This window comes from Larus michahellis, chromosome 14, assembly GCF_964199755.1.
Source record: "Larus michahellis chromosome 14, bLarMic1.1, whole genome shotgun sequence".
In the NCBI taxonomy this organism is placed as follows: Eukaryota; Metazoa; Chordata; class Aves; order Charadriiformes; family Laridae; genus Larus; species Larus michahellis.
The window spans coordinates 14,277,351-14,289,968 of NC_133909.1; the positions used below are offsets into that span (position 1 = coordinate 14,277,351).

General features: G+C 36.2%; 1 protein-coding gene across 31 annotated transcripts in view; it reads left to right on the top strand.

The window, feature by feature from the left end:
- Nucleotides 1–12,618, top strand: part of BPTF (bromodomain PHD finger transcription factor) — a 58,337-nt gene that overhangs the window by 4,310 nt on the left and 41,409 nt on the right. For 29 of the 31 annotated variants that reach the window (XM_074607774.1, XM_074607757.1, XM_074607765.1 and 26 more), the window contains one exon: nucleotides 9,495–10,317. In XM_074607774.1, the coding sequence (XP_074463875.1) occupies nucleotides 9,495–10,317 (823 nt within the window). Of the gene's footprint in view, nucleotides 1–9,494; nucleotides 10,318–12,618 lie in introns of those variants that run through there. The other 2 variants (XM_074607789.1, XM_074607790.1) reach the window with 2 other exon arrangements.

The window sequence follows — 12,618 nt, forward strand, 5'->3', positions numbered from 1 at the left end:
ATGTAAGTCGCATCCCACTTAAATGGGTGACGGACTTTTTACATTTTTTTCAAACTTGCATCAGTGAATTAAAAGATCACAGTGCAACGTCTCTAGCCAAGAAAGATCCATTTTTGTGCTCTGCTGGGGAATTTACACTATATCTTGAACTTGGATGTAGGAGTACTTTTGTTACTATATTGTTATTCAAGTATTTAAAGAAGCAAAATCTTAGGAATGATAAATGCCTTTGATATAGCACTTAACCGTGGTACAGTGAAATCTTATTGTGTGAATGCATATGGTGTTTATCATTGCTTTGTCTTCTGCTGGATGGACTTTTGGTAGAAGGATTTTGTGTGTGTGTGTGAGGTTCTTTCTCTTCTACCTTCTGGGGATACAAAGGTAGAGGTACTTTTAGGATGGTTATCCTATGTATCTTGTATCGCTAATGATTTTTGCCATTACCTGTCCACTGTAAGTTCTACTTCAGGCTTGTCACAATTGCATTATAGATATGAAGTATTTTCCATATGTTGCAGAATTTTAAAAGGATTTAATCAAGATGCCTAGAAGTCCTTCATTTTTTCCCATTTCTTGATTTTCTTTGTCAAAACTTGGAAAGCTAGCTTTAGGAGGAGCTATACCTCTAGATTTTGGCTGAGGTAACAGTCATCAGTTACCTTAACAAGTAAGTACGCAACAGTGGAGTTGTGAGCCAAAAGATTTGTCTTAAAATACATTAAATAAATTTTTTAGATGGATTTTGCTAGTCTGAGCATTTACAGTGATTGCCCATCACTTCTGTTAACCAGTTACTTCACCAGTGTACTTTTATCTTCCGAGTGAAAGAATTTAGCTGGAAACGAGGTGTTGCATTTTTTGTGTCTGTAGTAATTTTATATCTTAACACGTCTTCATGCTCTTGAATTGTTTAAGTGGAGACATTGAGATACGACAGTAAGATATGCAGCCTCTTTTGTCTGTCGTGAGAAGATTTACCAGCCTCCCAAACACCTTACCGGGGGTACCCTGTTCTCTGAATTAAATCTGGCGTGTTCTTATTTTACCACTTACTAATCTGAACTTTGATTTGTAGTCCAGAGGAACTATCGCTAGTTCATCACGCCGGTCATGAAAAATGTAAGAAGGTGAGCTCTAGCAAAGGAATTGCGTAGAAGGCCAAACGAGTAAAACTGTGGCTGATTCTGTTGTATTGACATGCAAATTTGCAGTTTATCTAAAGAGGGCATTTGTCGGAGCTCTGTACAGCAAATACCGTACCATTGTCAAAGTACCTTTGTTATAAAAGGCAGAATAATTTGATGTACTGCAGATGAGTTTATTGTGCAAACTTTTTTTGTATGTCTGCAGTAAAATTCCACAGCTGACCGTTGTGTTGCATAGAACTGGTGTCAGGTGAACAAACGTGGATTTTAGTGGAGCCGGGGCTGGCTCTCAGGGCTCACCAACTTCTGAAATTAGTTACAGTTTATCCTGAGTGTGTGCCAGCTAAGAAATTGTCTGTCAGAATGTTACTGAAAATCGTTGTGTTAGTGCTATTTCCCCCCCCCCCTTTTTTTTTTCTTTTTTGCCCCCTGGCTTTGTAGGCACAACAGGGTGTGACTCTGAGTACTCACAATGACAGTGTGGGATCTCATCTGCTACTTCTCTTGCGTTAGTTATCCAAATGTTACAGTGATGCCTTAGAATTTAGGGGGTTTGTATCCTGGCTCCTACTAAGAGTGTACCAATGGCCATAAGGTTGAGAAACTAAATTCTTAATGTAAAATGAATAGAGAGCCCTGGTTTGATTTAGAAGTGTACTACTGACAGATGTACAAACTGAACAAGTAAACAACCAAAAGTTCTACAGTTCTAAAATGGGATTTAAAGAACGTAAAGACCTATTTTTGTACAACTCATGGCAGTGGTCAAACTTAATTTGGGAGCACGTGTTGAGAATTTCTGCGATACGAGTGTTCTCAGGAAGAAGGTCTCAGGATCTAGTCTAGTAACTGGTTATTTTTTTCATTTGTGCTTCCAACTTCTAAAGCTTTTGTGGTACTTGGAATGTCTCATTTTTAATGTCAATTTAGATATTAAGTTTAATCTTGTTTGTGGTTGTTTCTTTTTCCAGGAAAAAGAAATAAATTTTTGTTAGGTATGATTGTTGCAGAGCAATATTCGAATTGGAGCTGCACTTACAAGTAGTTACAAATGCATCTTACTCCTTCAGAAATTTTTTCTGGAAGAGATTATTTGACTTGTGAATATTAGAAACATGTTTACTGTCATGTTGGCATTTTTAAAAGGGAAAAAAGTGTTTTGTATAAGTCAAAGCCTTTAATTTTGGCTCATCCCAAGAAAAAGATTTAGATTTTTCTATTTTGGTACTGCTTTTCATAATGTATTCTTATTTTATGTTAAACTGATTCATTTTACTGCTTTTTCTTCTTTGGTGTAAGCTGAGCAAATGTTCTCCCAAGAGGTTGACTTTTAATTAAGGAACCGGTTTGGATATTGCTGTGACAAACGTGTAGCTATATCCAGTTTATGTATTCTGCTGGGGGGGGGGTGGGAGAAGAAAAGAAAAATCACAAAAAATGTTCTCTTACAGATTTTCATTAACTATTTTCAGTTTTCTCAGTGATATCTAGCAAGAACTTGTGTGTTGCTGTACATTCTCATTTGAAACCTGACTGGTGCATAGTAGTAATACAAAGTAGTACTCAGACAGCAAATGTCTCGTTCTTGTAAGTTTATTAAAACCAATCAAAGACAGGACAGTCTGGTGAGTTTAGGAGGGTAGTCAAAAGCCAAAATTTCCAGAAGGAAGGAAAACATAGGAGAGGGCATCTTTTCTAAGGAGTACTCGTGCTTCCAGGACGTCATATAACTGCCAATTGGTCTTTATGTTGAGAAGTTTCTGTAGTGACTCATGATCTGGAAAACAAAACCAACCCAGTTCTATTTTACTAAAGATGGACTTTTATGTAAGAGTAGTGTAGTTTGACTTGATTTGTGGCACTTGAAGCCAAAAATTAATCTCTTATTGGGGGAAAATGGAAAATCTTTTCACTTGCTGGGGTCAATTTTGTGGAGTGTGGCGGGAGGGTGGTGGTGTGTGTTCTTTTTTTTTTTTTTTTTTTTTTTTTTATTTCCCCCCCGCCCCACTCGTGTGATAGATTACTGAAGTCTCTGAAACTCCTCGGTCTGTCTTTTCTCTCCCCTATACTTTATCAAGTTTATCCTTTCCACTGCAACTCTTGAACAGGAGCTCTAGGCTGAAGTCTTAGTGCCCAAGTGCTGAGAAATTATGAGGAAGTTTTTAGAGAAGAAAAATGAGACCAGTTGTCAGCTTTCTAATCAAGAAATGCTGGAACCAGTGTTTATTTTTTAGGTTATACTAGTGTCATGCTACTCTCCCTGTTTAAACAAGACAGTGGTTCTGGCAGAATATTTGTTATGTAGGACCTCCATCCACCAGTCCATTACTTGAAATATATTGGGCTGAAACGCTATGTTTACTAGTACTGTGCAACTGGAGTGAAGGGATATGTAACATAAGTGAGACAAGGAAAAACTGGATTTTTGTGATTTTTTTTTTTTTTTTTTTTTTTTTTTTTAGGCTACATGTGTGTGGTAATTGAAGCACAAAGAGCATGGAAGTCATTATTTAGTCATGGTACAAACTTTCTGTATTCTGGACACTGATGTAAATAGTTCGTTCAAATACTCTGTTTTAAAACAGCCTATATAAACCAGAAGATATGTTAAAGATGGTTAAAGTATTTTTAAGTTCCATATCCTCCTGTGGTAAAGAGTTAGACTTTCTCTTTTCTTCTTTCAGTCTGTGAATGAAAATGGAGACGTGCTTTTTGGTCCTTTTAAACTCCACTTCATTTCTAAATTTTGAAGGGGTCAGCATTTGAACCAAATAGGTTGAATAGATGGAAATTTAAAAAAAATAATCAATAAAGCAAGGGTTGGGGCCTTTTAAAGTGCTTCAGAAAATCTGGTTTTGGGTGCTCAGCCTGTTAGTTCAGTAATTTCATTTTATTCCAAATATTGTTAGTGTGTTTTGCTTAAATATTTGTAATATGAATTATTTTAATAGATTATGGTAAGTGTAGGCTATAATTATCAATATCTATAATTAAATGTGCCATATGAATAAAATTGTTTACTCTTTAATCTTAATTACAGGCAGCTCTTCAACTAGAGAATTCAAAATAGGGAGAGGCAACCATTGCAGACTACTTCATCACTTTTGGAGACAACTAGTGAAGGAACGCGATTTAAGAGAAGTTTATGCTAGATAGAAGTATAATGCTGAGACACTCAAGATGCTCTGGATCCTGTAAATAGTCCAATCGTGGCAGCAGGAGGCTATTGGCAGATCAGTTTAACCTTCCAAATAAAGCTATGGAATTTGAATGGCATAGAAGTGGACACTTTCTCTCTTTGTACTGACTCAAACTTGAAGGTGGAATTTGATCTAGGGATTTGGTTAATATGCAGAAATGATCTCAGAAATATACAATTTACGTGTAATAAAAACGTAATTTTGGGAAACTTCAGTGTGAATAAATTGACTTTATTTAACTTAAGAGTAGATACATCTGGATTCAGTTTAAAAGTCTGGCCAGTCAGGTGGTGCTTAAGGGAGACGTAACTTCTGCTGGTACACCTGTGCTGGAATCCTCTGGATGTTTGTTTTAGACAAAGTAGTACATATTGCATTTTCTACTTAAAACAAAAAAACCTGCTGCTACAAGAAGACATTTCCACAAACGGGAAATTATTCAAGGCAAATCATGAAAATTATTTACCCAAAGTTATTTAATAACCAAGATAAATTGAAAAACATTAATGGCAGTAGGTGATGTAGTAATATAAAGTTAAGAAAAGAGAGCAACAGTGTTACTATGTTGACTGCTCAATGTGGTCATTGCACTGCATTTGCTATATTATTTCACTTCCATATATTATTTAAAATGCATATTAATATAATGCACATATGTAGTGTCCCAAATCAAAATAATTTTTGTTATTGTTTAATCATCAATTGCATAGTCTACACAAGCTTACACTTCTCTCTTAAATACTTAAATTGATTATTTTTTAAACAGTTTTCTCACAGATAGTACTCAGAATTCCCCAGGGAGGGCAAAATACATGACGAATGACAAAAAAAAATAGTTGTTGTCAAATCCCGGAGTCTCTAAAATAATTAAAAGTACAATAAAGTAATTTGAATGTACAAGTGTTTGAGGAGACTGAAGTTGGATTTTTTTGTTTGTTTTTTTTTGCCTGCCAGTGAATGTCAAAGTCAAGCCTTGGGCAGTTTGCCCTGTGGAAAAGAGAAGTTTTTCCTTGAAGGTGAAGAGCTTGAAAAGTTGGATATGGTTATTGTAGGAAAACTTTTTTCAAAATTTGAGGGATTTTTTTTTTTATTTTATTTGAAGAACAGTTGGGTAAACATGAACCGTGATCTTCCAAAAACCTTCACAGAACTTGAAACTGCTTCTGCGGAGTGTGAGCTGTATGGGGTGTCATCATGCTGCAGATAATTAGCAACAAAGAAGTTATCAGAATTGCAAACAAGCCTAGAGTCCTTATTTGGAGTTCAAAACTGCCTTTCTTCCACTGTCTGAGCGGGTGGAAGGGAGGGGGTTATCCACCCAACCAGCACAATACAAAAAAATTCAGCTCAGAAGAGAGACTCCGGCACTTTGACATCATTATATCATACTCCATTACCCTACACTTTTAATTTAAGTTCAACGGCCACTTAGAATGCTTCAAGATTTATGAGCATCTTGGCAGAGAATGTCCATCTTTTGCACTGGAGATTAAACTGCTTGGTTTTGTTGGTTTGGTTAGGGGTTTTGGTTGTCTGTTTTTTAAGGGTATCTGGAGTGTTTCTTGAGATTGCAGTTGATGCGTTAACCAGTAATATGTTTAAGCACAAATTGTTAGGAATTTCTCAATTTCTAAATCGCACTCCGATCATCTTTTCAACTTCAAGTTCAACCTGGGTACAGCAAATATCAGTAACAAATTTTAAGTGAAATTGGAAAGAAAAAAAAATTAAATGTTTGAAATACTATGCCACCAAGGCATTCAATAAAAATGTGTCTGGGATATTCTGCGTCTTTGAATACTTTGCTTTTTTAGCTCTGGCAACCAGATCATATGCAGTGCAGAATTGCTCAAAGCAGTTCAGTGTCTGAAAAGAGAAAAGATTGGAGCTCTTGCGATGCGGAGCGTGGTTTATGGTGTGGATCAGGAGTGTGGAGTGGTACGACGGTAGCCGTGCTGCGTACCACCAGGCATGACACAAAGTAGTGGACAGATGAAGCAGGCATTTTATAACGCAGTATGTTTTTCCTCATTGTCTGAACTATTAGTTTTAGAATTACTTTTGAAATTTCTGTGCTCTATACCAGAGCAAACATGAAAATATGTAAATCGATTTAAATACAAGATGAAGAGTGGTGTGAATAATGCAATCACATTGGTTACGTTGTACTTGCACCAAAGTAGAAATAGTCTTTTTATGGTATTGTGACATAATTTGTGTCCTGTTAACACCTTTATTCTAAACCTCTAATTGTACCAATATGCTTCCTTTTTAAGAGGAAGTGTTAGACAACTTTTTTAACTTTTTCAGAAAATATTAGGAATGCCTTGTTCTGATGTTTTTGCATCTCCTGTTAGTTTGATGTAACAAACATACCAGTGTTTATCTCTTGTGAAAGAGACATCAACAAAGATGGTGTCTGGGGAGTGTGTTTTTCAGTGAAGGATAAAAATAATGCATAGGACAATTATAATTTTGTTCTCGGAGTAGAAAATCTCAACAAATGAGAGGCAATAAGGAGTCTTTGCTTCTTGCAGCAGCATTCCTTCGTTCTAGTTTGTCTTTGCCTGAAATCACTGGGGTGGATGGGGGGGGTTGTCACTTCTGATTAATTTAGCTAAACTGGGGTTATCGTTCTTGCTGCTTTCTTTCTTGAAGTGCAGTTTCTTTTATGGCTTTACTGTGTGACAGACACCTTTTTCTGCTACAATTGCAAACACTGAAAAGAATCCTAGTTTCGAGCTCTGCCAGCTTTTTGTGATACTTGGACTCTGTGAAGGCCATTAGTCATTTCACAATATCTGTTCCGCATCGCTGTTGTCTTGCATGACCAACTGCTAGGACTGTTCCTACACCGTCCTGCAATATTGAGGGAAGCTTCAGGACCCTAAAGTAATTTAATCTGTGAGTGTGCACGTATGTGTGTTTTTCTTTGGGGTCTTTTCATTAAACCAACTCTTCTATGCGTACGTGATTTTGGATCATGATGCTGGAAGAGTTGGGTTTAACGTGGATGTTTCTTGCTGTAAGAACGCTTGCTTTGTGCCTGGCTGTGAAACTCCTGTGTTTTTGTGTGTTTGCCACGATTAAACATTTTCCACTGATTTATGCAGAGGCATATTGGAAGACAGTCATACAAGCATTCTTGCATTTTCCACAGTCAGAACTCAAACTTAACTAAACTTGGAAATTTATTTTTATACGCAGATGATGTTGACCCATTACTTCTGTAATGGAAACATCTGGCAGTTCATCTTCTATATTGTTTCAGAGTGTCTAATTTGTTGCATGAGATTTCATTCTTTACAGTTAGAGAGGGAGAGATGTATCTGGTGTCATCTTGCCATACTGGCTCAATGACTGATTTACTTTTCTTCTGGAAACCTTTGGCAAACTGTCAATTATGCATCGAGATGTTTCTTAAAGGTAGCTCTTCTTTTTGGGAGCTTTTTTTTTCCTTTTCAGTGCATTAAAGGTTTAATGGTGGTGGTTTCAGATTCAGCAGAAACTGTCTTTGAGTGTCCGCTTGCCTCAGTAGGTCGTTTAGGGTTTTTTTTTCCCCTTGCTCCCCATTAGACTTATTTCCTGTATTTATGGGAGCATTGGAGGGAGTAGGTTGAGTTGAACAAATGCCACAGAGAACCATTTCCTCCTAATAGTAACATCCAGGATGACTAGAACTTATTTTATCTCTTAATTTTCTTGAACCGCTTATTTGGAGAGTCTGATATTCACAGAATTTGATCAAGAAATTATTGGTGTGAAGTTTAATATTCCAGAATACTTGTGGTATCACTCTTCAGTCTCAGATCACACAGTGGGTAATACATGTCACTTTTTATTAAAGCGTGCCTGTGAAGTTGCTGTTATGGACAACTTCATTTTTCCTTTGGATTTTCTCTGTGAATAAAATGCGTCCTGCTGACCACTTCTCTGTCTAGAATTGATAATTATGAAATTTAGTTGCTGACCAGAATTTTAGAGGACCTAAAACCAGTTTTCATCTCAGTTCTTGTTTTTAAACCAAGGTGGTGGTTTTATGATTAGTTTATGAGATTTTCTAAACTTCAAGGTTGTGTGGGGTTTTTTTTTAAAAAAGGAAGTAGGTTTAATGTCTGCATCCTAGTACTTTAACTGATGGTTGCAAAACAGTTGCGTGTAGCTGGATACTCTTTCGTCATTTCGATAGAAGATTGAAAGATTTCGTCTGTCTAGTGCTGGGTACAGAAACTTCCCTCTCTTGTTTTTCCTTCTGCTTGGCATCACGGATAGTGGAATTAAAGGGAAGGAAGTGTAGCATCTCCTCTGAATAAGCATCTGAGACGGAATTAATTATGCTCAGTGTCTTGTCATCTAGGTAGTGAAACAGCTCTTTAGGTTAGCTTTTTGTGTTAGGCTTTGTCTTTCCATAATTCTGTCTCCTCCTTATCCTGTGGATACCTCTCCTGTTTTATTGAAGCACGAGGACAGTTGTTTTGGGGTTTTTATTGTTCTTTTTAAATTGGGAGTTTCTGAAGCATTTTCCTAAAACATATATCACTTTTATTTCTGGCTTGTAGGTATCCAGGAGAAATATTCTGGTTAGAAAGCAGTGGATAGAGTGATTTAGGTTCTCTTTTGCATTTTAATTTGGTTGGAATTGGTGTCCTAAGACATCTGCTTGAAATGATCTTTCCTGTATACTCTCGCTGGGTAGGAGAATAGCTTGCAGTATTTTAATACAAAATATCTGTTGTTTGAAGCTTGATTCTTCAAGTCTAAAGTTAAAATTCCAAGAAGGAATGATAAACTAGTCATGCTGAATAAAAATAACAAAAATTTCTAAATTAATATTTTGACTGAGGGAAATGTGTTTCTTTTTAACTAATTTAAAAAATTAAAATTCTAGATGTGATTTTAGAGGTTCAGCAGATGTATATTATACGGGAAATGCAACTGCCCTAAGTGTCTAAAGCAAAACTTCAGATAGGTTGTGTATTTTATTTTCATGCTGTTAATTAAACTATAAGATTATTTGCTGAATTACCACATTTATGTAACCGTGAAGGTGTGAATCCTTAGAAAGTTTGACATGGTCACTGATGATAGATGTTTAAACATGTTGATGTGTGAATGGCAAAGTTCTTATTGTTGTTTTTTGTTCCAGGTAGGAGAAGACAGAGAGTGCATCGTCCTCGTTCTCCAATATTGGAAGAAAAAGATATCCCACCCTTGGAGTTTCCTAAATCCTCAGAGGACTTAATGGTGCCTAGTGAGCACATAATGAATGTTATTGCCATCTATGAGGTACTAAGGAACTTTGGCACTGTTTTACGCCTCTCTCCTTTTCGTTTTGAGGACTTCTGTGCTGCTCTGGTAAGTCAAGAGCAGTGCACGCTTATGGCAGAGATGCATATAGTGCTTTTAAAAGCAGTTTTACGTGAAGAAGACACTTCAAATACTACCTTTGGACCTGCTGACCTCAAAGATAGCGTTAATTCCACTTTGTATTTCATAGATGGAATGACGTGGCCAGAGGTTCTGCGGGTATATTGTGAGAGTGACAAGGAATACCATCATGTTCTTCCCTACCAAGAGACAGAGGACTATCCTTATGGACCAGTAGAGAATAAAATCAAAGTTCTGCAGTTCTTAGTGGATCAGTTTCTTACAACAAACATTGCACGTGAAGAGTTAATGTCAGAAGGTGTTATTCAGTATGATGATCATTGTAGGGTTTGTCACAAACTTGGGGATTTGCTTTGCTGTGAAACTTGTTCAGCTGTGTACCATTTGGAGTGCGTGAAACCACCTCTTGAGGAGGTGCCAGAAGATGAATGGCAGTGTGAGGTCTGCGTAGCACATAAGGTGCCTGGAGTAACTGACTGTGTTGCTGAAATCCAAAAAAATAAACCGTACATTCGACATGAACCTATTGGATATGACAGGCACAGACGAAAATACTGGTTCCTGAACAGAAGAATCATTGTGTAAGTAAACTAATAATTTAGTATTTTCCCAACAATAATACCGTATTGTATGTATTTTTACTATGTACTGTAAGTTGCTGTTGCCATTTAAATCATTCTTGCTTTAGTTAAGACCGTTGCTTGCTGTTTTGTAAGTAGATTTCTAAAGACCACGTAATTAATCCATCGATTTTCTCCAAAATAAATATTCTCATAATCTATATAAAAAAGGAGAAAAATGCCAGGGCCTCCGGCTTAATTTTAATGTGCCTAAAACACACAAATGCGAGGAAAAGAAAGGGAATTTTAATGAGAACTCTCCAGTTTCTTGTAAAAGTTACTGAAAAGTAGTTTAACTCTCTGTGATCAGAAGGCGTATAGCAGACTAGTTTTGGTATACTGTCACTGGCTTGGGCAGTATTTGGCTGGTAGATGCTGGTGCTGGTTTGATGGTCTGCTGTTGGAGCTAAGACTGTCAGAGGCACTCAAAGGTATTCCCCGTAGCTATTAACTAGAAATGCAGCAAATATTGCACGTGAACCCTTCTGTAGGTGTAAACAAAGTCAAAATAGCAAGAAATGCCTGTCTTCAAGTGATCTACTTTGTATGTTTAATACAATTTCCTATTACCGGTTGGTCTTGAGGTGCTAATGTATCTCAAAACATTAATAATAATCAAACCCTTGTTAGTGAGGGCTTCTGCTCAGTTTTTTTTTACCTGAAAAGTTGAATCTGAAATCATAAAAATACTTCAAAATTTTTCACAAGAAAATAGCTGAAGCCTGTTTTTTCTTACACCAGGATGTTCTTATGTAATTGTTCTCATAATAGAAGAGAAATAGTATTTAAGTGAAATTAACGATATTGTTAATTTAGGGAAAATAAAGAGGTTTTACTGGATTTCTTGAAATACAATTTTCCATTCAGTGTTATGGAGTAAAAAAGCCACAGCTGAATGAATTTAGCAGAATTTCATACAAAACAGTTTACAGTGAATATTAAGATCTTAGCCAGTGTCTTTAAAAGGGATTGTACGGACTGTTGATGGCGTTACGTCTTGCAAAGAAGACACTTCTAAGGACTCGTTTTAGTCCTTTAAAATATAGTGCCCTTTCTCCAATGTATGGTTAGCTGATGCCTTAAGTATTAATTACTTCTGCTCTTTGTTTCCTGTGTTCTTCTTTCACACTTGTGTGAAAGAAAAAAAAAAAAGGAAGAGTCCATGTTTGATTATTTTTAGTTACAAATGCCACAGTAGTGTCAAGTAATCTTTTAAAAGATACAGGCACTCTTTTATACTCTTATTTTTTTTTTATATTCTATGTTTATACTGAGTCATATGCAGTATGTGGTGTGTATCATTCAGATGCTTCAGCAGGATGTGATGGTCAGCCCGAAGCTGTTGATATCCTAATTTTTCCATTGCCTCACACGTAATTTTCTACCTTCTTTTTCCAGAAGACGAGTTGAAAGTCTGATTTTTTGCAAAAAGCCTGGTTGTGAAGGGCATGTAGCTGATATTCTTTTTGCTCTAGTTACCTGTGCTGTAATAACTTACAGTCTCTTCTGTGCATGGGTTTTATATCTTTCCTTTCAAACTGTCGAGCAGAAGGTTGTTTAAAGATGGGTTTGTCTCACTGCTCGACTGTACGGACAGAACAATTGTATTGTGCTTGCCATTAGAGGCCTGGGAATTAACGTAAAAAAAACCAGTGTCACTTGGGAGGTGATTTTAAGACAAATAGGTAAATAAGAGGTAAATAGGCACCACCCCCACCCCCCAATATGTAGGCAGGTTGGTAATTATTTTTGACTAAACTTGATCTATGAAACAATGTATTTTTTCCAGTGAAGTAGAATGTTTGGTGTTCAGAAGGTTTTGATACAGGCAGTATTTCAATGTATTTTAAATGAAAATAAATCAGGCAGGTGCTTCTTGATGCTTTGAAATCTACACACCTGAAAGTTATTTACACATTGGTAGTGATTTTAGCTGCACTAGAGAAGACATCTCCAAAGGTTAAATGTATTGAATATTTTTTTAATCATTTTGCATTCCTGTTAGAAGTTCAGTGGGCAAATAATTTGTTTAAAAAAATCATAAATCAAGTTTTATGAATGAAAGTTTTGTGTCCTAATTGGGATTTATTTAAATAGAAAATACATTAGTATTCCATTTCACATCAAAATAGAAGAGAACTGTAAACAATACGGCAAAAGGAAAATTTTTATGGGATTTTCCATTTTACTGATTTTTTTGTTAGTGATTAAAATAATTTAAAACATAAATAGAAAAGTATTTTTAGGTTTACAAAGACAAGA